This window comes from Chelonoidis abingdonii, chromosome 3 (genome assembly GCF_003597395.2).
Source record: "Chelonoidis abingdonii isolate Lonesome George chromosome 3, CheloAbing_2.0, whole genome shotgun sequence".
NCBI lineage: Eukaryota > Metazoa > Chordata > Testudines > Testudinidae > Chelonoidis > Chelonoidis abingdonii.
In genome coordinates this window covers 43,974,432-44,001,994 of record NC_133771.1, presented here as the reverse complement: position 1 = coordinate 44,001,994, position 27,563 = coordinate 43,974,432, and the positions used below count along the sequence as shown (strand labels likewise).

At 37.5% G+C, this 27,563-nt stretch overlaps 1 protein-coding gene across 1 annotated transcript in view; it reads left to right on the top strand.

The window, feature by feature from the left end:
• The window catches only part of CSMD1 (CUB and Sushi multiple domains 1), a 2,093,217-nt gene that overhangs the window by 1,727,503 nt on the left and 338,151 nt on the right, over positions 1–27,563 (top strand). Inside the window, exons 31-36 of the mRNA XM_075063712.1 lie at positions 5,869–5,985; positions 12,187–12,300; positions 14,966–15,061; positions 20,527–20,730; positions 21,704–21,828; positions 22,559–22,655. Of these exons, the coding sequence (XP_074919813.1) occupies positions 5,869–5,985; positions 12,187–12,300; positions 14,966–15,061; positions 20,527–20,730; positions 21,704–21,828; positions 22,559–22,655 (753 nt within the window). The remainder of the gene's footprint in view (positions 1–5,868; positions 5,986–12,186; positions 12,301–14,965; positions 15,062–20,526; positions 20,731–21,703; positions 21,829–22,558; positions 22,656–27,563) is intronic.

Here is a 27,563-nt window from a genome sequence, read left to right as displayed (position 1 = left end):
AAGTGTAGAAGGTGCTGCTGTAACTGCAGTATCAGTGTGTGCGCTTCTTTTACAAACACTGACCTCAGCCTTCCCTTCATTCTGGGTTCCCATGCTTTGGTCACATAATTCTAAGGTTGGTCTCTTGTTGTCTTAGAGCCCTCTTCTTGTACCCTACTCATTAGCAGGAGAGGTGCCCCACTTATTTCTCTTGCATCAGGCACAGGGGGCTGACTTACTTCTTAGAGCATACAAAAAACAGCTCCCTCCTTCGACTCTCTTTCATTCTCCTAAATCTTTCCCTTCTTAACAACCTCCTCTTTCTCTTTACCAAAATCCTGGACCTCATTAGGACAAGTCTTTAGCACGTCCTTTCTTCCCACATCTCAGACACCTCTTAGAAGGTATCTTCGTCCTACCTTGTCCCTATCTGACACATCTTGAATGCCACTTAGGGGACACCTTTTAATTGGCCAGTGGCGCCTTTTTCCCCCTTGTATAATTTTACAGTTCATAAAGGGGCAGACCCTGCTAAAATGCCCCAGCTGTAAAAATTCAAAACACAGTAGCTGGCCATTCCACCTCTGGACCACTCTTGGAATGTCTCTTCCCGAAACCTGCTTTGACTGCTCCCACTGCCAACGGCGGTACTCCACTCTCTTATGTCCAGACTTCCCCTATTTAAAATACTGCTGGATCTTTTTCCCCTTCTGGCAAAAGTGATCTCCCTGCCATAGCTGCTGGGTCCACTTCACCTTCTCCTGCTGCCACTGCAGCTTCTACTGCAGAAGCATATGATTGCCTGGGTCCACTGCCACTGCTCAGCCAACATATGAGCAGCTCCCTCCATTCCCTGCATATACCATGCCTTCAGTTTTCATCCTTGATGAGAAGTGGTCTGCCATGATCCTGCTGACTCTGCCAGTTGTAATACAGAGGCCACTTCCAACAGCCAGATACAGGCAACTAAACATTATAAGTCCAGCTGTAACTTTAGAAGATGAGAAGTTTCAATCTGTCAGTGAGCCTAGCAAGTTTATGTGACTGAGGTGAAACTGAAATATCATAGTGGCACAATACATGCCACTATAGTTAAAAGTATGTAATAATTCCCATTATAACCTTCAACTTTCAGAATGTTAATTCACCCATAAAACTGTCTTCCATTTTTAAAAGTTACAAATGTCTGCTCTTATGATGGTCTGGAATGTCACTTGTATACCTAGTTGAAAACAAATCAATTCAATAGTTTTGGAGTGGTAAGAATACTAAATCCCAAAATGTGCTTTTGTACCTTCCAAAATAAAAACAGGATTTTAATAACATTTTGTAGCATGATGAATCTATAATATGAACCTATTTGTACTTTGGCTTTTGAAAAAATCTCCCATATAGACCATGTCATGATTTATCAGTTCAGTGATCAGAAAATAAAACACATCCTAAGTAAGTCTTTCATTGTAGACTGCGGATTAAATAATGATGTAAATAATTATATGTTTAGAAGCTAAGTCTTTAATGGCTTCATTAAGGGCTATCAAGTAAATAATGAGCTATAAAAATGACTAATTTTTACTATATCATATCAGAAAAGACCTAATGTCTGTTTTTAACTATTATGTACATATATGTGGTTGATTCCCCCTACCCTTTTCCCTTTAAAATATTACCATAAAAATAAATTAAACAGGAATGAATGTACTTAATTAGCATAGCAGACTTGCACAACAAATTACATTATTTTCAGTGATTCACAGGATTCATTAGACCGCAATCCTCAAGGGCATGGCTACACTTGCAGATGTAGAGCACTGTGAGTTAAACCCACCTTCGTAGAGCGCAATAGGGAAAGCGCTGCAGTCTGTCCACACTGACAGCTGCTTGTGCACTGGTGTGGCCACATTTGTGGTACATGCAGCAGCATTGGGAGCGGTGCATTATGTGCAGCTATCTCAGCATGCAAGTGACTGCAACGTGCTTTTCAAATGGGGTGGGGGTAAGGTGAAATGTGAGAGGGAGTGTGTTGGGTGTATGTGGGTGGAGAGAGAGTGGGTTTTTTGGGGGGCTGAGAGCATGTCAGCATTCTGTCTTGTAAGTTCAGACAGCAGCAGACCCCCCACCCCTTCCCACCTGCATCTCTCTCTCAGACACAGCATTCTACACTTATCTGTCTCAGAGCAGATAAGCAGCCGGCTTCAGAAATGGAGCTTACAAATGGCATAGCTGCATTCCTCCAGCGAGTTCAAAATAATGAAAAGAGTGGTCACTTGACTTAAGGGGATTATGGGACATTTCCAGAGGCTGATCAGAGTGCAGTAATGCAACACCTCATCCACACTGGCACTGCGGCACTCCAGCAGAGGCACAGCAAACATTATTCCACTCACCGAGGTGGAGTACCAGCAGTGCTGTAGCTACGGAGTCAGAACACTCTACATGCCTTGCCAGTGTGAACAGGGAATGAGCTAGTGTGCTGGGGGCTGCTTTAATGCGCTGTAACTCACAAGTGTAGCCAAGCCCTTAGGTTCATTCCTTCTGTTCTTGAAGCTTTAAAATACCTGTTTTAGTTTTAAAGTGCTTGCCTTGGATGGCGTTTTAAAAAGAAACTCAGCATTTTAAAAGTTTTACATGTGGCTGCAGGAAACTTCACAGGAATGATTCTGAAATCTGGGTTGAAATCAGTATGCTACTCTTACCATCCAGCCCATCTTTTGTGTGATCCTTCTAAGTTTCATGGGGTAAATAGTCTCCAGCAAGCAAGCTTGACAGGAGACCACAAAAGCAATCCAAAGTGTATTGTCTGGGTACACTGCAAGAAGGACAGGAGACTTGTTATGGATTTTAATCAGGCTGCAACTTTATTATATAGATGTCTGGGACTACCCAGCAAATAAAGTATACAGTGCAGGCAAATCCATGCTTATTCAAATCAATTCTCCTTTGTTTCCATTCAGGTCCCTCAGTCGACCCATGACTTTGATCTTGCCATCCACCTCCCTTGTAAGAAGTTTAAGGAGGGCTATGAGAACAGGGTGGCGGGGGGAGGGTTTGGCTGCCTGCCATACCAATCATAGGAGTCCCCAACTCCCTCCCCTGTTCTTTTCCATTATCCAGTATCTCTTTTAAGTCCTTTACCAGGCCATTTATCTGGTCACTGGCTGCCCTCCCTCTGGAGTACCTGCACTGAGCATCTGCCCAACCTTAAATATAAGTTGTGACATATGGCCGAAAACCTTTTCTTCTCACCAGAAAAGATCTTCCCTCACACCTGCTATAGGGAAGGTGAAAAAAACACACTCCATTGAAGCCAATTGTGATGGTGCGGGAAAAATTCCTTCCTAGGCCCCCATTTAAACTTACATTGAACTTACAACCCTGGGTTTAGCAGGCCAATGCTCAAAGCACTGAGCTATCCCCCCCTCCTCCATAAGTACTGTATTGAAATTTACGCTTTTACAGATTCTGTGTTTTCCTAACCCACTCCCATTTTCAGCCAGATAAACTTTAACAATTGTTTTCCCTTCAGATGCCTTTTAGGGTTAATAGGGACCACAAGGGTCATCTAGTCTGCCCCCGCCCCCGCCAAGATGGGGGATTTATTGTGTCTAAATCATCCAAGACAGATGGCTCTCCAGCCTCCTTTTGAAAACCTCCAGTGAAGGAGTTTCCACAACCTTCCGAGGCACTCTGTGCTCATGTGGCTTGCATTCCATCCCTTTGATCATCTTTGTCATTCACCTCTGGGTCCTGTCCAGTCTCTCTGTATCCTTTCTATACGTTGGTGACCCAGAATTGGACACAGAACTCCAGCTGAGGCTTAACCAGTGTTGAATAGAGCAGTACTATCACCTCCAGTGACTTGAATGCTATGCCTCTGTTAATGCAACCTAAAATTTTATTTGATTTTTTTTGCATCAGCATTGCATTGCTGACTCATGCTGCGGTTGGATCTACCACAACTCTTAGGCCCTTCTCAGCAGTGCTGCCACCAAGCCGGTTTTCCCCCATTCTTTTATTTATCCATTATTTCCATCTCCTCCTTTTCAACAGATTAAAGGACAGCCACTTTGTACTGGTCAATCCCAAATGTCTCTTGATGAGTATATCGATTCACATTTCTCTGCCTCCTCCATACTTCTAATATTACAGGAACTTGATTTAAGTATAGCTGATAGTTATGTGATTTGAACAATCTGTTATATAGTAGGCAGTTGGAGGCAAAAGGTCCCATCATTGGTGCCTGGGATGTAAGATTAGTAAACTTCAAAAGATCTATGAACAGCACAAATATATAGTCACATAAAAAGAGATTTTGGAGCAAAGTTTGCAGAATTTGCAATATTGGAACAAACATTTCTCAAGGCACCCATTTGCTGTTGTGGTGGTAGTGGCTGACCATGCCCATAGCCTCCCCAGTCACTTGAACTAGTCATTTTCCTAAGAAAAAGTGTGGTGTTTTGTTTAAAGGACATGTTAAGGTTTAAATGCCAAAAAGTTTATCTTTTAATATAAAGTGCCTTTTGAGGGACTCTGGATACGGAAAACAATCACTCAGTACTCAAAAACTAAGTTGCTGCATTGTTAAAAGGTCATCTGTTGTGCAGAAAGAATTATAAATAACAAACACAAATATTCTTGAATTGCTTAGTTCCACAGAGTAGAAAATATTTTGTTCACATTATGCACTGCTGCCAGGAGCACTTACCAACCTTAGGAATCAAAACAATGTGACTATTTTGGAACTAATGTCAGACCCTTTAATTTAAATAAACCCTTCAAAGAAAATGTAATTTAGGAGTTTCTGGCTATTACTGGTCCTTTGAAATTAGAGTGGCAAAATTCCAGTGTAATGGTAACCTTTTAATCCTTGCAAAATCTCCATATTTTAGTATGTGTTAAATGTCATAAATAGCAATATACTATTTAAATTATATACTATTAAAATGAAATGCTTTATCTCTTATGCTATTGAGAAGATAAAATAATTGTTATAAATGTATTTTGTGTTTTATATACAGCATTCTTTACGAAGTTTGATCTTTAACTCTAAGATCTCTGAACAGTTTTTCATTTGATTATTTGACTGAGGAGTTGGGAAAGAGGGTAGTGTGTGTTGGGTAGAGGATACTTCTGCAGTTGCATACAAAAATAAGGAAACGTATCAGTCTGATAATATTTACTTTCTGTTTGTGTTGGCCACTTGTCCAAAATCACACACACTCTCTTTTTCTGTCTTCTTGTGACTATTTTCTCCTGTCAATATAACTATGGCACCCCACTTGCATAGGTTAAATGAAAGCAGGATTTGGCCCTGGGTTTTTACAATATCTCTGGCCTGGTACATTAGTGGATCTTTATATTCACTTTTCGAGGCCAAATTTAATTTCTGTAACTTTAAAGAATTTCCTTCAATAAATTATTAATTCTTTTTATTTAGGGTTGATGAAAAATATCAAAACAATTTTTGACTCTAGCCTCTTTGGTGCCAAGACTATATTTTAATCTATGTTTTTAAAGCATCTAGCATAGTATAGGTGCTGATGGAATCTAAATAATAAGTAGCAAGTCTTTGCTGAGATTTTATTTATATTATACTTTGAAAACAAGCTTTTCAGTTTTGTTTTCATAGTTTCTCCCAATGGAATAATTTATTTCCACAGAACTGTACAATTAATGTCATTGTATAAAATGTGCATTTATTTTAATAGATGCTTTGATAAATATACCGGTAGTTTCCTAACAAAGACCATTGTGTCTGGTGCCATAGAAAAAACAAAATTACCAAAAATGTCACTTTACAATTACTGCATTTTGCAGTTTCATGCTGGGACACCATAAATAGTAGCAGATGGAGTTAAGGATGCTGCTTTTGTTTCTGTTCTGTTTCAGCTCCTTGTGGAGGCCAGTATACTGGATCAGATGGTGTGGTTTTATCACCAAATTATCCACATAATTATACTGCTGGGCAGACTTGTCACTATTCTATAACGGTACCTAAGGAATTCGGTAAGAATTTGTTTTTACTGATTTATGGCTCACTATCTCATTTATTCTAAGGTTGATTTTATTTACAGGTTAGAAATAGTTCTAAGAAAAATGAAACTTCTTGTTTCTCATGCAACAATGAGGGTTAACTTTTTGCCGTGTTGCAAATTGTTTAGCGAGAACATACATACTGTTGACGCAGGAATAGATTAAAGGGTTTTCACCATCTCGTCTGCCCCAGGATAATCAACAGAATCCATCTAAGAATGGTCTAAGTCTGTTATCCAAGAACATCATGAACTCTTTCATTGACTACATCATTTATCATAATGGCATAATCATTCATCAGGTTTCATGCATACACAGTAAATCGGTAGGTAAGAAGCAATCATAATACATAATATACCAGTAAGTATAATACCAAATACAAAAGCCAAAACTTTATCTATATGAGATCTCCAGAAAAGTTCATAAAATAACCACCAACTAAATTATTAGAGGGGTAGCTGTGTTAGTCTGTATCCACAAAAACAATGAGGAGTCTGGTAGCATTTTAAAGATGAACAGATTTATTAGGGCCCAAATAATCATCTTTAAGGTACCACTGGACTCCTCATTGTTTTCAACTAAGTTATCTGATTCTTGCAGTGTGTCAAAATAATTGTACAGTATCTCTAGAGCATGTTTGATTGGAGTTAGAAAGTTTGCAGGTACAGCCTTCAATAAAGCCAGTCCCATTACTGTGAGCACAGCTAACTAGGAAGAAGATAGATGGCTGCCACTTTAATTCTTACTTGTCAAATGTGGCTTGAAAAATGAATCTTTCAAATAATTGGATTTAGAGCAGTTTAGTATATTTAGTACATATTATATGCCACAAAATCTTTGCTGTAAGGATTCAGCAGCTTTGCCACTAAGGAATTTGGAAGAGCTGCTAACAGAAGTAATTACAGAATCACAGGTTGAGAACTTAGGGAAGGTTTATCACACATAGTAATAATAATTTAGTAATGTGTCCTTCCAAATCTAATCTTTTGACACTACTATGTTTTCTCCAGAACAGTGATCTGTGTCAACACCCCACTGTCTTTGATTGTGCAACCTATGTTCAGTAAGCCCCTACCTAGCTCAATCCTCTCCAAACTGATTTTGACATCCTTACCATCAACTCCTATTATACTCCTTTGACACTCTTAGTTATTGAGTCCACATAGTTTTAAAGAAAAATTGTTAACTCAACTTTCTTTCTGCTGGGTGCTGGTCCTTCTGTTTGCATTATCATATGCTTAAGGTTTACTGCCAGAGATGACGACTCAGTAGGGTTTAAGGCCTGCTATTAATGTCACCACTGTGTGGTGTGGCTGATGTAGGGTACACTGCCATTTGCTGCCACAGGGGGACTGTCCAGTCCTTGGAAGTTGGTGTACACCTGACTGCCACAAGGAGAGTTCTGTCCCTGCAGCACAGAGGTGGTAGGCAATAGAGGAAGGAGGCACAGAGCAGACTTTGTTGAGGCTAACCCCTGAGGTAGAATATAATACTGCCTGCTTCTGCTCCCTGATGCATCTACTCCTGCTTTTCAGCAACAGATTTAAAGTATCCTAGTTTTTCATTCTGTAATGAGGACAGTATAGGGTAGGGAAGAGGGTGCCCCTTTTTCTTTCCATTTTCTCACCAGACTCCCTTACTTTCTTGTGACAGCCTGGACCACAGTGTCCCAATTTTTCCCTTGATAAATAACATCACCTAACACAGTCTGTACAACAGAGACTCCATTACATACCAGACCAACCACGCATTCATTGATAATGCTTTCTGGACCAGAGAACACATTTTTAAAAGTGGAGGGGAATTAGAATGATAGGGTTCTGGGGGAGCAGTGGTCATGATACAGGGAGATGGAGAATTTGTGGATTACGGTGGAAAGCCTATTAGAATGTGTGGAATTAAGGGATGGGCTCAAGTAAAGACCCACATGGAGCCAAACCAGAACCAGGCTCCAACTGAAATGATCTCAAAAGTTACCTTTAGGATTTTGGAGTGTGGTAAAAAGAAAGCACAAGAAGCAAACTAGTCCCTAAATTATGTATGTCGGCTCATTTGTTCTGTTGTTGATCTCTTTAGGTAGTTAATACATTTAAAACTAATGAATTTTATGCCAAGAGGAAATAGTTATTATCAAATAATAAACATAAAACATGAAAATAAAAATACCAAAAGGAAAAAAATGTTAAAACTAACTAGGCAAGAATGTTAACAGCAGCTTCCTGCAAGATATCCTCAGAAGAGGATACCATTTTCAACCCAAAATTCCCTGCCATTGTGGAAGTTGGAAAACGTATCTAATGCCTTCCAGAACTACTTAGGCTTCTGGTATAGTGAGAACATACCTTATCATGCTGATCAATGTTTTCTCATTGTTTCCCCTTTTTGTCTGCTTGTTGTCTCTTTTCTTACTCTTAGATTGTAAGCACTTTGGGACAGGGACTAGCTTTTTGTTCTGTGTTTGTACAGTGCCTACCACATTGGGGTCCTAGATACTATGATAATATAAATGATGATGACAATGATAATGATAATAATAATAATAATTAATTAGCTACAACATTCAGCTTTTGTTTTAAATGTCAAATTATGTTTCCTAAATAAGAATCCATAGTTTAGAGGGACAAAATTTTGTAGCAGCAGTCCCTAAATTCCTCCCTCCTCCCACAGTCCTCAATTCCATGGCAACACTAATTTATTATATTGCCATGAAATATCCTTTGTTTCCATTCTCTAATTTGTCATAGTTACTCCACTGAAGTCACTAGAATTATCTGAATTTATATTTGTGTAACTGACGGCAGCAATTGGCTCAAAGCTATCATTTTTTTAAAAAATATTATGGACCAAAAGCTTTAATTTTAACCTTGTAATCTGGTCTCCATTGCATTAATAGCTCATTTATGTTAATAACTTCATTCTCTAAAATATCTCTGTGGGATTGTCATATCTTTCAGTTCCCTTGCTAGCTAGACTAGTGCAAGAGAGAGAAAGGTGGACTGAAAAGTGCAGCTTTTACTCTGACTTCTAATGATACATAATCAGTTTCTGCTGTCAGGGCTTCTTTGGCAAATCTATTTTCAGCATTGCAGCACATTCAGTACCCCCAAAACAAACAAAAATATATGGGAAAATGTCACTAGTAAAATTGAAGGTATTGCGTATTCCTAGCTCAACGGAATAAGGAAACATCTGCAAAGAACAAGTAGAACACTGGCGACTTGTGACTCACATGGCTGCAGTCTTGTTGTGCTCCCATAAAAGTTATTTCTGCTTAAAAGATTTGTGAGGTGATTTTGATTTCCAAGTAATGGAGAAGAAGTCAATAAATGATTGTGTAGAATAATTTCATTCTAAGGCTTTTAGTTTAGTATTTCCCTGGGACAAATTTAGCTCTGATGTAAGTGGTCATAACTTTTTTGTTGTGTGTCCAGTTTCTAGCTTCTTGCTTATAAAATCATTTTGGAAGTTGTTCTGAATTATTTCATGCTCTTGAATATGAGACTTTGAACTATGGCACATAAGCTTTATCTGAGATTTTATACATATGAATCCAACTAATAGTTCAGTTAAGAATTTAGGCAAGTAGATATTGTCCTGAGTATATACCGTAGTAACTGATTTATAGGGTTTAGGGTGGCTGCTGGGGATGAGTCATTGAGAGGTTTGGCCAGATTACAGTCAAGTTTGATGCTTTCTATCTCATAACATCATCACCAATAAAGGTAGTTCTCCAATTTGTATTATTGTCTTTTACTGGGCTTTCACTGGTATAATTGATGATAGGTTAGTAAACAATTCTGATAATATCCTTTTTTTTCAGAAGAGAGCCACAATTTAGGGGTGGAGCAAATTCCAATATACTTTCTCCATTGCTAAGATCTCCTTTTTTCTATGACAGTGCTCCAGCTTCACTTCACCTCCCTCCATTTCAAGAATCATCTTCTGGGTCAGGAGGAACTAATAAAGAGAAGGCTGGTCACAATGAAAGTTATGTGGAGGTTGTGTGGATGGAAGCTGGGTTAATAACTGAAACTTACAGATAAGCATCAGTGAAAAGTTGGAAAGTGATCGGGGAATGGAAAGGGAAGAATGACTCTAAGCAGAAGCATAGGGTAAACAGAAGAGGAAACTTCTGTATCTCTCTCAAAAGATGGGGTGGGAAGAAAATAGTTTGTCTAGCCTGACCCAACAGCTGCTTGGTTGTTGGAATGAGAAAAGTAGCTTAATTATTAATAAGCCAGTGATGGAATGGGAAAGACAAAGAGAATATCTCCTTTCTCCTAGTAGCCAGGATGAAGAGAGAGAAAGTGAGGAGGTGATTTATCTTCCCAGGTCTCCAGATTTCCAGTCCCACACTATTACTAAAATGTAATGCTTCCAGTCTATATGACACTAGTAATTAAGAAATGCATAAATACAAGCAATGTGCAGTTTTCACACACCCCAATACTTTTGATAGTCTATCATGGAAGAAATCTATAGCAGAGATGTAATAAATTAAATATTGTTCTACCTGTTTTAGCAAATGTATTCTTATACATCACACACATCATTTTTTTAAAAAAAATACATTTTGCAAATGTTGCACTTGTAATGAAGTGATTAAATCAGATAATATATATAAAAGACTCAGTGTCATATTTCACAAACTACAGTGTGTACCATAGGAAACACAGCTGAATGCCTATGCCTTGGGTAGTGATAGTTTTGTGATTTAGATTAAGGAAAAAAATATAAAATGCTATATTTTTCTTATTAGAGTTCTGTACAAACAGGAATAAGATATGTTACTGTGGTTTTCTTTCTTTGGAAGATAGGAAAAGAATCCAAGGAGAAGGTCAAAACACTGAAATGTTTACTTAAAAATTCATCAAAGCTTTACAAATTATTAGTGTCTTGAGAGAGCAATTATAATACAGTTCTTGTAGAGCTGTATACATTGAGACACATTTATACAACTGAAGGATTTATTACAAAATGTTCCTCTCCAGAACTCATAGTTAGGTAAACATAAAATTGCTCGAGGTGTATATCAGTAACTTCCAAAGATTTTGTTTTTTTTCTTAAAACCAAACATGACATATCCATAGATTATCTCTGCAGCTACACACTGAGACATGTAAGTTGTTTTTTTAGATTTATTTGACCATATCAAATCGATTGAAAAGAAATTTTAAAAGAAGTTGAAAATAACTAGCCAATGAGTATTGTACTGTAACTCAATTCATTATGTGCGCATAACACACGTGACTTATGTACAATATCTCAAATACGAATCAGTCAAAATTAATCTAGTTGTTTCTTCGCTAATAAAATATTGCTTTATGATATGATAAAGTATTTATTTTTATTAGGTTGAGTTTACTACTTTATTTTTGAAGTTCACTATTACAGGATGATTATTTTAAAAAAATCACTGTTACAGTGAACTTAGTAGTTCTTAATATTATTTTATAATATATAGAAATGTCCTGTAATGAAATGTGTTATTTGTTGATACAGTTCAAATTGTTTACAATAGAAATGAAAAATAAATATAATGATAGGTTAAAGATGGAATGTAGTATTGTGTTTCTGTTTTAGTGTTTTGTATTATTTTAGCTAAAATGAATAGTAATAAGAAGTGATGGAATTACACAGTTATAATAATTTTGTTACTTCTTCCTCAGATAAGCGTAGAAGGAATAACAAATAATATATGATATTAGATGCTACCTTGGGAGAGTACTAATATGATGAGGCTTTCATGCCTTAGCAGTGCTGGTATTTGGTAATCAAAATTAAAATAAATTAAGTTCCTTTCCTTTCTGTATCTTCTTGTTCCTCATTCTCAGAGGTAGCAAAATCAAGTGGTAGCTACAAAACTTAATCCCTAACTTTTTAGCATGATGATTGGTTGCCTTTGGGGAAAGGATAATTTAATTTGTTAATTTAAAAATACAAAAATATAGAGAACCAAATTAGGGTGTGTACTCCTGTTAATCACCAAATAAATGAAATTAGCTAATAGCTATATGATGAGTATCTGTTTATCTCTTTTATCAGAACAGAAAGTAAATTAAGATGCACTCCCTGCATGAATTCTTACAAGAACCTAGCAAGGAATAATTTAGTAATGAGTGTAAGCAAAAATATCCTGTATGTTTTGTTTTATTTTTTCTTATTATTTTCCAGTTGTGTTTGGGCAATTTGCCTATTTCCAGACTGCTCTGAATGATGTGGCAGAGTTATTTGATGGAGAACACCCTCAGGCTAGACTTCTCAGTTCACTTTCTGGATCTCACTCAGGTAAAGAGAAAGCAAAAATAAGTATAAACCACTTATGTGACTTAATATAGAAAGCCAGGACTTATGCACATTGTGGGTCTACTTTTAAAAGATAAGTAATTGTGAAAGGGGATTAGGTGTTGGAACAAACTGCCAAAGAAAGTGGTGAATTCTCCATCTCTTGATGTCTTCATATCAAGACTGGATGGGTTTTTTTGGAAGATATGCTTTAGGCAAAGACAGGTTATTGGGTGCAATGCAGGTGTCACTGAATTAAATTCTATAGTATGTATTATGAAGGAGGTTGATATATCAAATTGTTCCTTCTGGTCTTAAAGTATGAATCTCTCAGGGATCAGGATTTTGTCCCTGATTTACATGCCAGTGTTATATATTTGTACAACTAAAATGAAACATGCACAAAAATATATTTGCAATTGCATGCACCTAATACTGAAAATCTGGCCTCACAGAGGCATATACGTTGAACTTTACAAATATGAGTTTGAGATTTTTACAACACACCATTTTCCATTCCTTTCAGTCTTGAACATGTGGCTTACTTTATTGTTTAGTACTTATTAGGGAAACAAATTATGTATCTGTTTTACAATTTAAAGAAACTTAATGTTTTAATGTTTGAAAAATGAAGACTCTGTTTTCCCTTTGGTAATTCCTTTACATGTAGGTTCCTTCCATGCAAAGGAAAAAAACTCCAGAATTCATTTTAACATTGTTTGGAGTAGTTTAACAACAAAATATTGTTTCATTTTTAATTGTCAAGATAAAAGAGAGAATATTATCTAAACATCCCATTTTGCTGTATCATACATATATACATAAAATGAAGACCAACAGCTATATTTCCCCACAAGCCTTTAGAAAATGATTGAAGGGCAAAAATCTTGCAGCTTTTTTCTTATTGTTCCATGACATCTTTAGAAGAGATTTAATGTGCCAGATTCATATTTCATATACACTGGTGTATATCAGAAGGATCTCCATTGAAGTCATTAGAATTACAACAGTGTGTAATTGGTGTGAGTGAGAAAAGCATGAGACCTATTGAGTCAGCTCATTTAAACCAGAGTAAATCATAGAATCATAGAATATCAGGGATGGAAGGGACCTCAGGAGGTCATCTAGCCCAGCCCCCTGCTCAAAGCAGGACCAATCCCCAACTAAATCATCCCAGCCAGGGCTTTGTCAAGCCTGACCTTAAAAACCTCTAAGGAAGGAGATTCCACCACCTCCCTAGGTAAGGCATTTCAGGGATTCACCATCCTCCTAGTGAAAAAGTTTTTCCTAAGATCCAACCTAAATTTCCCCCACTGCAACTTGAGACAGTTACTCCTTGTTCTGTCATCTGGTACCATGGAGAACTGTCTAGATCCATCCTCTTTGGAAGCCCCTTTCAGGTAGTTGAAAGCAGCCATCAAATCCCACCTCATTCTTCTCTTCTGCAGACTAAATAATCCCAGTTCCCTAAGCCTCTCCTCATCACATCTTCATTCATTTCAATAGTTTCTCTAGAGTTATGTTGCTAAACCAGTTGATCTCAAACTTTTGTACTGGTGAACAAAAGTTTCACATAGCAAGCCTCTGAATGTGACCCTCGGAATGTGACCCTCCTTATAAATTAAAAACACTTAGCATCATTATAAGTGCTGCATTCGAAGCATGGTTTGGGGTGGAGGCTGACAGTTTGCGACCCCACATGTAATAAACTCACGACCCACTGAGATGCCCCGACCCCCAGTTTGAGAACCCCTGTGCTAAACAGTAAGCACACCTTTGTCATAATCGAGTGGTAAACTGTGCATGTCAAAATTGCAGAAATACAAAATAAAATACACAAATATCTATATATCTATATATAAATATAGATATAATAGGAAGTTGGAAATCTGTATTTTGATATGCATTTAGCAAATGAGAAAATATTTAAAGTTTCTTCATGACTTCTTATGTTAGCCTTCCAGGTTTGCAAAGCTTGCCTTGAGGAGAAGACATTCAGAACATGCCAAGTGATGAGCTAAAATTATTTTAAATTGAATTGCTTTTAGGAGATCTATTTAATAATCTAATGTTACTCATGTAATATGTTAAATATTTCACAGAGACAGAGAAAGATTCACTTCAAAAAGAGAGTCGAGGACCTATTTTCTCTCGTTTTAGTTTTAGTTTTGTTTTGTTTTTAAATTATATATTCCGTCTTTATAGAGAGAGACCTTAGGGCTCTTTTGAAAGCCTTTTAATTGTTTAATGCATTTTGGAATGCAAGCTAAAGCTGTCAGTCACAGATAAACTCTGGAAAAAACTCTTCAAATGACATTGGCCCAAAAGGGTAACAGACTCCCAGGCAAGCAATTTATTACAGCTATAATCCCAATAGCTTCAGTAGATATCAGAAAGTTTATAAACAATATAATTGTACATCATAAAATGTTTCTGTTTGATGATTATTTCTGTATACTTCCAACGGCAAATGTAATGTTGCTAAATATGATTTGCAGAATTTTTTATACTAAAACATGGAAGGAAAAAAGAAGAAAAATGTACCATTCTCTATCAGTTTTTTTTCAACAGGATATTTTATTAAAATCTAAAATACTCTCATCTTTCCAGTCTTTATTTCAATTTTTCCACTCTCTCTCTTCCTTTTCTTTCCCTTCTTAATTTGTAGGCGAGACTTTGCCTTTAGCTTCATCCAATCAGATATTGATGCGATTCAGTGCAAAGAGTGGGGCATCTGCCAGAGGTTTCCATTTTGTCTACCAAGGTAAATCTGTTGGTTTTTACTTCATCCCCTTTATAAAATGTTGACAGAGTCAATGGTGCTAATCTCATCTACATGACTGGATTGATACGTTTATTAGATCACACGATGTTTATAGGATTCTTTTAGCTGGAATAATTTTGATATACAGTGTGGAACAGACTGTTCATGGACATATTGGGACAGATTCTCAGATGGTTTAAACTGGTTTAAACTCCATTGACTTCACTGAGGGTCTGGTCTATTGTGGCACTTCTGTAGTGTTGAATAGATGTGTTGTTGAAAAACTGCTCAGCAGCTGGTTATTTTTAACAAGTCAGAGAGGTTCTCTCTCTGTCTCTCTCTTTCTGTTGTGTGTTTGGTAGTGCTATCATCTTTATGTGTAAATAATAAGAATAATAATCCACAAATTGAATGCAACTACAATTAACCTCATATTTTTATTACCTGACAAGTAGACTTGAGTATTATTTCTGTGTTTATTTTGTATTGAGTAGTTGTATAGAGCCATTGTACTAGACAAGTGAGAATCAGAAATTTGGCTATGTCTCACATCCATCACTCTTTAGCTACTATATTTAAAACATAACCCTGTTAACCCTTAATTAAGTGAAACTTCTATTGAAACTAGTGGGAATTTTACCTGATTATGAACACGAGATTCAAATACTTAGTGCTTGTTATCTTATAACTGTTAGAAGTTCAGTGTTGAGCAAAGATTGTCAGAGATGTCTTATATTTGGACTGGAACTCTGTTTTTCCAGGGGCTTATATACACTTAAAATGCTACAGCTGCTATAGTGCTTCAATGTAGACACTACCTATGGCGACAGGAGGTGTTCTCCTGTTGGCATAGGTAATCCACCTCCCCAAGAGGCGGTAGCTAGATTGATGCTAGAATTCTTCTGTCAACTTAACACCGTCTACACGGGTCTTAGGTCATCTTAACAATATCATTCAGGGGTGTGGATATTTTAAACCTCTAAGTGACGTAGTATTGATAACCTAATTTTCTAGTGTACACCAGCTCTAGAACTTTGTATTGGTGAAGACAGGAGGAGATAGATTATAAACTTGTGTTAAAAAAATATACATCCTTTGGGAGCAAATGAAAACAGGCCATATGTTCTTTCTCTACAGCCCCAAGCCTCCTTAGGCAGCAGTAGACTTAGAACCTTTCTTTAGACTTCTCTAGGATCTCAAACTGTGCTTACAGGCTGGTGCTTGGTTTTCTTTCTTTCCCAGTTTTTTGTCTATTCCCTCTCCAGTTAGATTTTTGCCATACTCACATATAAACACATATACCTGATCAGAACAATGTCTACTGGAATCCTCTATCCACGTCATGCTAGGTTCTGGGCAGACTACATTGTATTTTGTTTAAGGTATAGCCCCTTAACTGTCTCTTAAAACTGTCTTAAAGAAGGGCGAGTTCATACATCATTTTCAATGAGATTTTAACCCACCTCATAACAATAGTGTAGAGCAGGGGTTCCTAAACTTGGTTCACAACTTGTTCAGCATAAGCCCCTGGCAGGCCACGAGACTCTTTGTTAACCTGAGCATCCACAGGTTTGTCTGCTCACAACTCTCAGTGGCTTTGATTCGCCATTCCTGGCCAATGGGAGCTGCGGGAAGCAGTAGAGAAATGTGAGGTAAGGTTTGGTAACGAGTCAGTGAAAAGTCAAAATTTATGAAACTCTCCATACGATGTTAATGTTGCCAGTAAGTTTTTTTGACCTCTAATGACTTGGATTCAAATATAGGGTTAGTCGTAAGCAAAATAAACATTATAAGCACAGTTTAATTCTTATTCAATATATTGATCTTTTTTCTTTTTTTCCTCCAAATCACAACACTGTCATGCCTTGGTATACAGCAATTTGCTCTAAAGGACTAGTTCACCTCAGGAGTATTTCAGAAGCTAAAGTTAGTAGGAATGCTAAAAATCAGATGTGAACAGGCAGAATTATTCCTTTTATGTGTAGAAATATTTCATTTCATCATGCTTGCACACGCTAGTCTGGTTGTAGCTAGTGCTGTCAGTCTTTCATGTCTATAATTTAAAAGAAGTCATTGAAATTTAAATTTACCATGCACAAAATAAAGGGGAGGGGGAAAGAGGGAGTAATCTATATAATTTTAAAGGAGAGAATTGCTCTTTGATTTTATGATTTCTTCATATCATCTATCTCCATCTGAATTGTAGCTTTCAATTGTTTTCATGTATGTGCTTTCCCAAACACCTTCTTTGTCTAATTATTTGTAGTCTGTGACAAGTTGCCTTTCAAAGAATTTGAAATGAACACAAAGCTTTCATTTGATGAAGCATATGCATATATTTTACTGCAGAAGAATATATCTCTAGGAATACCTTATGCTGTGCTTCATTTCGGTCTACTATACTGAACTGCAGAATTAGTAGTGGTAGTAACTGAACGGAACTGGTTTTGAGAAATAGAAAATGCTACCCTCAGCATCACAAAATGAATCAAACAATCATACTTGACTTATCTCAGGAGAATCATGATACTATTTTTGTGTACATTTTGATAAGTGGATACATTAGGATCTCAAGTTAGTACAAATGTTGCTAGTGCAATGCATTTGAGGCATTTAATTACATTAATAAAGATTACCTCAATTTTTTTCTCTCTTCTGAAATATGTGAACGCATTTCCAGCACTGCCTGCTTGCGAACATTATAAATACACTGGAGAATAGCATCCACACTCTGAATGAACACACTAATCTGGCCTTGAAAGTCAGTCATTTTATTTATCACTCTCTATTCCAGGCTGACCTTATTTCCTGTTCACTTTTCCACTGGGCTGATTTCAATTTTGTTTCACAGCAATGTGAAACATTTACCAAAAGATGGAGAATAATTACTATAGAAAATAGAATTTCTCTGTAATACAGTCTGAGAAGTCTAGTTTGCCAACATTATAGGCAAAAGCTAGAAGGAGGGCTGGAGGAATAGAAGGTTATAGCCTGCAATATTTCAAATTCTGGTCCTAACAAGCAACAGATGAGGTTTGTGGCTTTGAATTCAGGTTTAATGATTTTTCCAGTGACACTTTCTGAAAAACTTATTTTTTCTACATGTCTCATCTATCTCTTCTTCATTTCCTTTGCTCTGATAGCTACATTTCCCTATATTTCACAGAACAATTATGTATAATATTGGTCTGAATAAGTACCTCATCTATTCAGATCCTACTGTTAGCCTTCTAGAATATTAGGGTTAAGCCTGCTGAAATCTGCAGCTGGGAACAATCACATATAAAAAAGATTGGGAATGGTCTAGTCTGATTTTTCGTCAGTGTCCTGTGCTTGCTTCGACATCAAGTTAGAGATTTCAAGAGAAAATATTTTATGTGGCTCAGTCTGTGACAGTACAGATCCTTCTTCCTCTGATATGCAGAATGATGAGCAGGCCACGATACAGGATTTCAATATGCTCTTGTGCTTGCTCCTTCATTTACTTGCTCCAAGTAGATATTTGAATTAATTGAAGTGTTTTATATATTTTAATAAGAATATATTTTTAAAAGTCCCTTTAAGAAATTTAGCAGCTGGTCTCATGGATTTTTTTTTTGGCTTTGTTTTTTGTTCCTCTTGATCTCAGTAATGAAATAATGCAGAGTCTTCAAATTGCCCATATAGGTAAAACTCACTGAAATACTGTTTTACTGAATACTGTAGAATAACTGTTTTAAATATTTTTTATTAGGATTAATATTCATTTTTCTTCATGGTAAGGTTTCCTTTAGTGACAACATGAAGGTGGAGTGGGGGAAGAATCAAATAAGTCTTCAAAATTCAGTTTAATCTAAATAGGAATGACAAATTCTAAAAAACATGATCATATGGTTATTAAACGGTGTTATTCTAAGGCAGAGTTAAGGCTATTGGGGTATTCTGACACTGCATCTCTATACCTTAAAACATGTTTTGTTTTTTTTTAAGTTTAACCTTTTTACTTTAATAACTGAGGGCTAGATTCTGATTCAGAGTATAAACCTGCATAAAGGAGTAAGAGGAGATAAGAATCTCCCTGTCCCTTCAAAGGCTACCTAAGTCTCTGATCCAGGTATGTATGAATGAGTTCTTGGCTTCTTCTCACTGGCCATAGTAGATGAGCCTGGGTGTGAGCGTGTTGTGAGACAGAGAGATAAAGTGATTTGCTGCTGCAGTAGGCCAGCAGTAAATTTGTAAACTTGAAATTGGAAATAGGAGAAAATGGAGTAACTAACTGTGGCTCATAGATATCTCTGAGTCATGACACCTCCTGGGAAGGCAACTAGTGTGGCACAGCTGACACACCTTGCTCTGCCAAAATCAAAATCTAGCCCTCAACCTTGATTACTTTTACTGTTTTAAAATCATTTTTTTGCCATCCCATATGTTTTTAGTATGAGGTTCCAGTGAAAACTGGTGGCCCAGGAGTACTCACTGTTATTTCATGAGATCTAGTTTGATACCTAGGTCCACTGTCTTGCTTTTGGAACTGATAGTTCTGGCAGATCTGCTGAAAAAACAGTAAAGATAAAACAAAGTCCATGAATGTGAGTGCCACGTAGAGGTCTAACTCATATTCATGAGCAGAAAGGATAATTTAAGTAGAATTATTTTATTACAACACAAGCCGTAACTATGGTGGCACAAATGGTGCTTCTATCATTTATTTTTCTTGTATATATTTTTGTATATTGTCTTAATTTATAAATGGTACTTTCTGTTGCATATAATTATGTATTAATTATAAGATTATTTCTACAAAAGTCAAATGAAAATAATATGTTAAGGAGAATGGTCTCTGAAGTACTACACTTGATACACTAGATTATAATTTCCAGCTAACCAACACACCACTAGATTCCCAAATAAATAGTAACTTCAAACAGACACTTGTTTATATAGTAATGGTGGTGAGCTAGCAAGCAAAAAATAGCATTTATGTAGAAATGAACGTTTATAACACTTCCTCCAATACCTGAATTTTTTGTACTTAAATTTTCAAAATGTGCTTATATTATAAATCAGTTTTATAGTTTGTTGAGCTCAATTATTTGTTAGAAATAATGTATCTCAGCCATTTTTTTAAAATGATGTATAAGAGGCAAGTTCTGGTATCCCACCAATTTAAAAATAAAAAATACAGGGGGTGGGGGAAATCTGATATCTATGGCTGCAGACAAACTTTTAACTAACTAATATATAATTACTGCTGTGTTTGTCCACGTAGTCACTGTGATGCCTTTACCCAACTACTTATTCTTAAAGGGCTTTAAGGTACTTTACATAATACTTGAGTGCAACAAGTATTATGTAAAGTTAAATTACATATTATAAATGCTAGTGTGTATGTATATGTATATGGGAGTGTGTGTGTGTAGTAATTTATTTATTTCTCAGATGATGACTGGCATTTTGTGTAACAGCACCTATTTCTGTTCATGCAGCTGTTCCACGCACCAGTGATACACAATGCAGCTCTATTCCAGAACCCAGATATGGCAGAAGAATTGGGTCTGAATTTTCAGCAGGCTCTGTTGTTCGATTTGAATGTAGCCCTGGTTATCTGCTGCAAGGCTCAAAAGCTATTCAATGTCAGTCTGTGCCTAATGCTTTAGCTCAGTGGAATGATACTGTACCAAGCTGTATAGGTAAGCAATTACGTTTTGGTAATCTGTTGAGGGACACAAATCTCCAAATCAGAATTTAAGATATGTTTCAGAAAATAGTGTTTAACACATATATTCACTATCCATTGATTCATACTGGTCATGTTCAATTTAAAAGAGCAATTTTTCATATCAAACATAATTGAGTACCAACTGGTTGGTAGGCAGTTATAGTGTTTCATGTAATAACCTATTAGATTAACAAGCATGAGGCATGTTTTCCTGATTATTTATTATCTGTGTGGCTACCTCTAAAGTTGGAAGCATAGGATACAACTTCTTTTTCTGAAAATCACTATAATCCCAGTTTATTATACCATTTTTGTGGTACCCTTTTAGCAGATGTTTCTTGATATATGTGCTCTCTCTCTCTCTCTGTCTCACTCACTTTAGGAGTACCATTCTAACGTACAGTGAATAACAATATTGTTAGTTGCAGTTAATTTGCTTCATTTTGCAGAAGAACCTCTAGTGGAATGATGTTTAGCATATTAAATTTATTTATACATTTAATAGATGCTTGTCATTTGTGCATAAATCTCATTGGTATCGACTGGAGTTATGTCTCTCTATGGAGAGTAGAATAAACCACCAAATATTTAAATTATAATTATCTTTAATGGTCTAAGCAGAGTTGATTTCACAGACCCATTATTCTATGTAGTCTTTTCTTGAAATCTGCAGAAGTGCTGGGCTATCGATAAATATTTTAAAGTATTGCACTGTGATTTACCAGGTAAGGCAAACATTAGAGCTACTTTACACTTAAGTGTCCTGATTACATTTTATTTAACTGAAAGCTGCATTCCAAAGTGCAAACTAAAACTTAAAATCTATGTACTTGTAATAAAAAGAGAGTTATAATCATTAGATCAATTTGTACATTTAATGTAACATATCTGTCCACTTAAATGTCTTTGGCTTTGACATAATCTGTGAAAATATTGTCTTTCAGTACCATGCAATGGGAATTTCACTGAACGGAGGGGCACTATCTTGTCACCTGGTTATCCAGAACCCTATGGTAACAGCTTGAATTGTGTGTGGAAAATCATAGTGACTGAGGGATCGGGTATTCAGGCAAGTCCATATTCTGCCAAACATGGAATACTAAATGCCCTCCCCAATCCCCTCTTCTCAAAGCCAAATCAGGAAAGAGTAATCAGCGCTTTTTGTTTTCCCCCTCATTTTTTTTTATTTTTTTTTTTCCCAATGGATAGTTTCTAATCTCATTTTTATTTTTATTTTTATTTTTTGCTCACTCTGTTGTGCAGAAAAAATGGATTTAACGTCAGTAGTCACTAGCAGCTTCCTTTTTTAACCGAGTAGAATAGCAAAGATAGGTCCCAATCCTGCAATCTGATCCTGCTTCCATTTACAGCTCCATTGATGTCAATTGAGCATACACAGAAGTAGAGGTCTACACTAGATGATCTGATTGCAGGACTGGGACCATAGTTAGAGCATGATTTTTTATTTTCTTGCACCTTGTGTACTCCTTTGTACCTGTGCAATGTGTGTGCAAAAATTTTTAGTCCTACATGGTGATGTTTTGCACTAATTTTGCACAAGTGTAGATGACTATACAAAAGAAAAGAAAGTGGAGAATAAGAATACATTTCTTTTACTTTCGTTTTTATTTACATTTTTTCCAGGCCTTTTTTTTGTTTGTTTGTTTCACTTTGTTTGTGTCTGGTTTGGGGTTTTTTATGTTTTTTTTAATTTTTTTTTTAATTTTTATTTTTAGAGCATTCATTTAAATATAATTATTTGGATTGAAAAATAAATACTTAATGGCATTGTTTTACAGATCCAGGTCATAAGTTTTGCCACAGAACATAACTGGGACTCCCTTGAAATCTATGATGGTGGAGATATGACAGCACCGCGACTGGGAAGCTTTTCAGGTAAGCATATGGTCTGGCTAAATGCAACCTTTTTATGTATCAGAGGGGTAGCCGTGTTAGTCTGGATCTGTAAAAGCAGCAGAGAATCCTGTGGCACCTTGTAGACTAACAGACGTTCTGGAGCATGAGCTTTCGTGGGATAATACCCACTTCGTCGGATGTATGTAGTGGAAATTTCCAGGGGCAGATACATATATGCTAGCAAGCAAGCTAGAGATAACGAGGTTAGTTCAATGAGGGAGGATGAGGCCCTGTTCTAGCAGCTGAGGTGTGAAAACCAAGAGAGGAGAAACTGCTTCTGTAGTTGGCAAGCCATTCACAGTCTTTGTTCAGTCCTGAGCTGATGGTGTCAAATTAAAAGGAGAGAGTTATGTTAGGTGATTACTGAGGACGAGTGTATATAGTATGTTCTTTTTATGCTTTTATTTATCCCCGGTTGTATTGACTGAGTCTATAAGCAAGTTTGGTCTCGTTGAGATGCGAGGAGGAGTATGGAGCGATAGATGATAAACGCGGGCATGAGAGCGGCGTTGACAACAGCTATAATTTTTTACAATGGTGTTCATTGACGACGTATGAGATTGTGCTGAGATGCGGGTCGGATTCTTTGCAGGATGTTGAATGAATGCAAAATAATCATGAATAGGCGCGAGTGATTCGTTGTCTGCTGGCTTGATCATGCTGTAGTCAGGGTGTTAGTATCGCTTGAGTGATGGATCAGCTGGTGTAGGATACTTATTGGGCAAGAGTCTCGAGGTAAAATTCACTAGCGAGGTTGGTGGCAAATATGGTGTATTGTGTTTAATGATCAATTATAAGAGATGGTCTGCATAAGTATATCCTCGAAAGAAATAGCTCGATATGTAGATCTTAATAGGTCTGTGCAATAATCCACTGAGTGTCGGTGGGCTTTGATCAGTGACGACTTTGACTAGATGGGATTGAAGAATTTAGACCGTGCCTACAACCGCAGTAGTCGTGACGGGGCTACGCAGCGTGTCTCGTGTGTAGCGACGAGGCGACTTTGCCCATTGAGCCGCTGCACGCGGGCAAAACACGCTGGAGCTCCTTCTCAGCTTCAAACTAGTTCAACAGGCTCTTGACAATCCGAAAGTCTGATAGGTAGCATGAATGTCTTATGCAAGGACATTGTGCGTATTGTAACGATTTCTCACTCAGATGATGCCAAAGATGCAATTTATGTGAGGGGATATAGCTAAGAGCGCGCCTGGATATGTAGAGTGGCCATAGATTTGAGTCCTGCTTGGTAAGATTTCTTAAACCACGATAGCGGTTGTATTGCAGGCCTCAGCGAATAGAGACCTCTTTGAGATAAGAAAGAAACGGACTGGCTGCTGATGAGTTTACTACCTAGATTTATCACCCGTCCCATTAAATGGATCACATCGTGAGGAGTAATTAGTAAGTTTGATTTGACGAAAATTAAATGGCTTGGATGTGAGGGATTTGGGGTAAGAGTGTTGATCTCAGATGATAGTACACATCCGAGGGTGTATTAGAGCATACGACTGCATGAATATTTGATTACGGCAAGTTGAGGTACTGTAAGAATGGTCGCATACGTGATGTGCCCGGGATGAGAAAGCATAGAAGAGGCAAATAGAAGGTAGGAGCATCAAAGCGGCATACTGGCTACGCGGTTTCTCTTGATACAGTGGGTAGGATAGATTAAAATCATGTGAACCATAATAACAACAGTTTGTATTTGTGACACGGTGAGCAATTATATGTGTGGGTATCTTGTAGAAAAAGTGGACTTCCGAACCTCAGATGTAGAGTTGGGCCGCAGGTTTAGAGGTTGATGGTGGGGATGGCAAATAGCTGTTGAATTCGTGGTGGAAATCTTTTTTTTCAGAAGTCTTCCTTCCATGGGTCCCAGATGATGAAGAATTGGTCATCTAATGTAGCCAGTAGGTAAGAGGAAGGGGCATGAGTGGAATCGAGAGCTTGAGGAAGTGTTTGTTTGCCAGGTCCGGCCATAACCATATTAGGCCATATTGTGGGGCCATGCGGTGTGAGCCCTAATGAGCAGTGCACATGGAGTGTGAGATATGCATACCTCTGTTCATGTCAAATTTGAAATAGTTGTGTGTGAGTAAAGGCACAGAGCTCAGACACAGCTCTCTCAGTAGACAGATATATATGGGATAGTTGTCCTGACAGCATGGTATTCCATCTGTGTGTGGGATGTTTTGTGTGTAGAGAGCCGTCTACAAACCTTTCAATGGTGGCTAGGATGCGGTTTTTCTGGAAGGGCTGACCATGCATTTGTAAGTGATTCCTCTAAGAAATCAGTGGGGGTTGGTGCGGAGCAATAACGTCAATTGGGAGTGTCTGGTGCGGTATCCGGTTCTGAGTAGATGAGTCCACCGTATCCAGACAGTCCCTTCTATCAGTGGTAGGGAAATGGCCATATGTCTCCTGAGATGATGGGGCATCCAGGATTTGTTTGGGTTGGGATCTTTGGTAGTAGAATAGAATACACCCTGGTCGGGGCTCTGAGGGTATGTTATTTGTTCGGTGTTAGTGGTAGGAGTGTCCTGAGGTAGCAATGGTGGTAGTTTCTTAGTGTAATTCCTCAGTGAGATCTGGAGGGAAGTGGCCCTATTAGAATTTGGGTATTGGGACTAGAGATTGTCTGGCGGCTCACCTTTGGTAAGATCAGAGACTGTCTCTATTGAATGACGACAGCAGCTCCGTTTCTATTGGGATATCCAGGCCGCATTTGATGATCGGTCAGGTGGGGTTTCTGAGACGCGTGTGGATGGCATTGGGCGTGTCCTGCACGCATCGAGAACTTAGCAGATTATGAGTGGCAAGCAATGGTATAGGTTTTTTTGTTTTGTTCCTTCCACAAATTTTGCTGTCTTGTTTGCAACATTCTTCCGCGGCCGAGAGCATTCCAATGTGAAGTTCGCAGACTGTCCCCCATATCATCGACCCACTCCAGGTAGGACCTCCGCATGTGGAGGTTCTTCTTTCTTGTGCTGCTGGTGGGAGGGTACCACTTGTCGTATGCAGTGCATACCACTGTTTCAGTGAGTGTTGTCATGAAGGTATTCTTATTGAGTCGAAGACTGCGAAAGGTAGAGGCTTTCGCAATATCACCAAAACAGAACTGTATCATTGTTCTTGGTTGGGACACCATCACAGGACCCTAAGCAGATAAGCCGCACCATCCAAAAAAGCCCGGTCTTCATTCACTCGCTTGCTAAATCCACAATATAATATATGCCAAGATCCAATATGCCAGCAAATGGCCCTCGTGCCTATGGTTACATTTAACTCAGGCTCAAAACTGGGAACAGGTCTCGGTACGGAAAAGGATGAACATGGACACAAATCAGATATTAGGAATGGCAATATACAAAAACTGTAAGGAAGAGCACTTCAACACCTCCTGTGGCCACACACTATAGCAGACGCTTAATAGGTGGCCATCCAGACGCAAGCACAAAAAACTTCAGACTAGACTTCATAGAAAGGAAACGCTGAGGCTACAGGTCATCTGCAAATCCTTGACAACCGGTCAGCTCAGATTGATACGAAAGACTGTGAATGGTTTGCAACATTACAGAAAGAGTATTCATTTATCCCCTCTCCTCACGACAAGTGATCCACTGTTACCGGGTTATTCTTAATAATACCTAGACTGCTAGATACAGAGCCTCAATGCCCTGCGCCTATTGGGAACTACCTCATTTATCCTCCCTAGCAATTTGTCTTGACATAGCAATATAATATACAACCTGCCCTGGCATGATCGGAATTTTTCCACTACGACCATCCGACGAAGTGGGTATTCACCCACGAAAGCTCATGCTCCAAAACCTCTGTTAGTCTATAAGGTGCCACAGGATTCTCTGCAACCTTTTTATGGTGACCAGAATATGTATGTGAAAAGCTTCCATGTTTTCTTTAAACTACTATCCATTCTCAAGTGAGAAATTTGAAATGATATAATTTTGTCAATGTACTTACACCTAGGGAGATTTTCAAAGTGTCTAACTACCATTTGTGCCTTTGAAAATCTTCCCCATTTATGCCAGCTCCCAATATAAATATGTTGCCCTGATGTTAAGTGGGCTTCCACTGCTGATACAAGTTGCTTTGGAAATGCAAGCTTAAACTCTCCCTTTTTAGACTCACTCTTTTAGGGAGGAGACAAAATTATTCAGTATTCATGTAAACTCACTAGACCTTTAGAGAACAGAAAAAAAAATGATGAACTGGAAATGTTACAAACCATGTCATTTGTTGTTTCATGAGCATATTAGACACCTCTGGCATTATTCCCCATTCATAAAGTAGTGTTTCTTATTGGAAGAATGTGTTGTAGTGCCACCAACATGAGCAAACACCTTACATAGGATGGATTGATGAATTATATCCTGGACGTGTCTATTCTGCAGCAAGATTAATCTCTGTTGTGGGGCATTTTGTGGTAGCTTCATATGTTTTAAAATTAAGGTTTAGATTGTGTTAAATAAGAAAAATGAATAATATGATTAATTCAGTATTATCCTCTATATTATTTAATTTGATATTAATACAAAGTATTTGATGCTGCCCCGATTGTTTAATTTTCATTTCACTGCAAAATATTATACTGAAAGCTCTTAACTATATTGTAAAAATCAGAAAGAGAGCTCGTGATTTTAGCAACTAAATAGAAACAATTGAGGCTTTTGAAATTTACAAGGTTTGGGAAGTAGTTTGGTATTGTGGGGTAAGCACAGCTATAATGATTGGGAGTGAAAGAGTTAACAATATTGAAAATTTAGTTGTGATCATTACATTTAAAGTTAGACCTTACTGAGATAAATCAAGGTGTTAACCCTTCACACAGCTATTTTTCCAAGTCGTGCTCAGACTAAATGTATATGG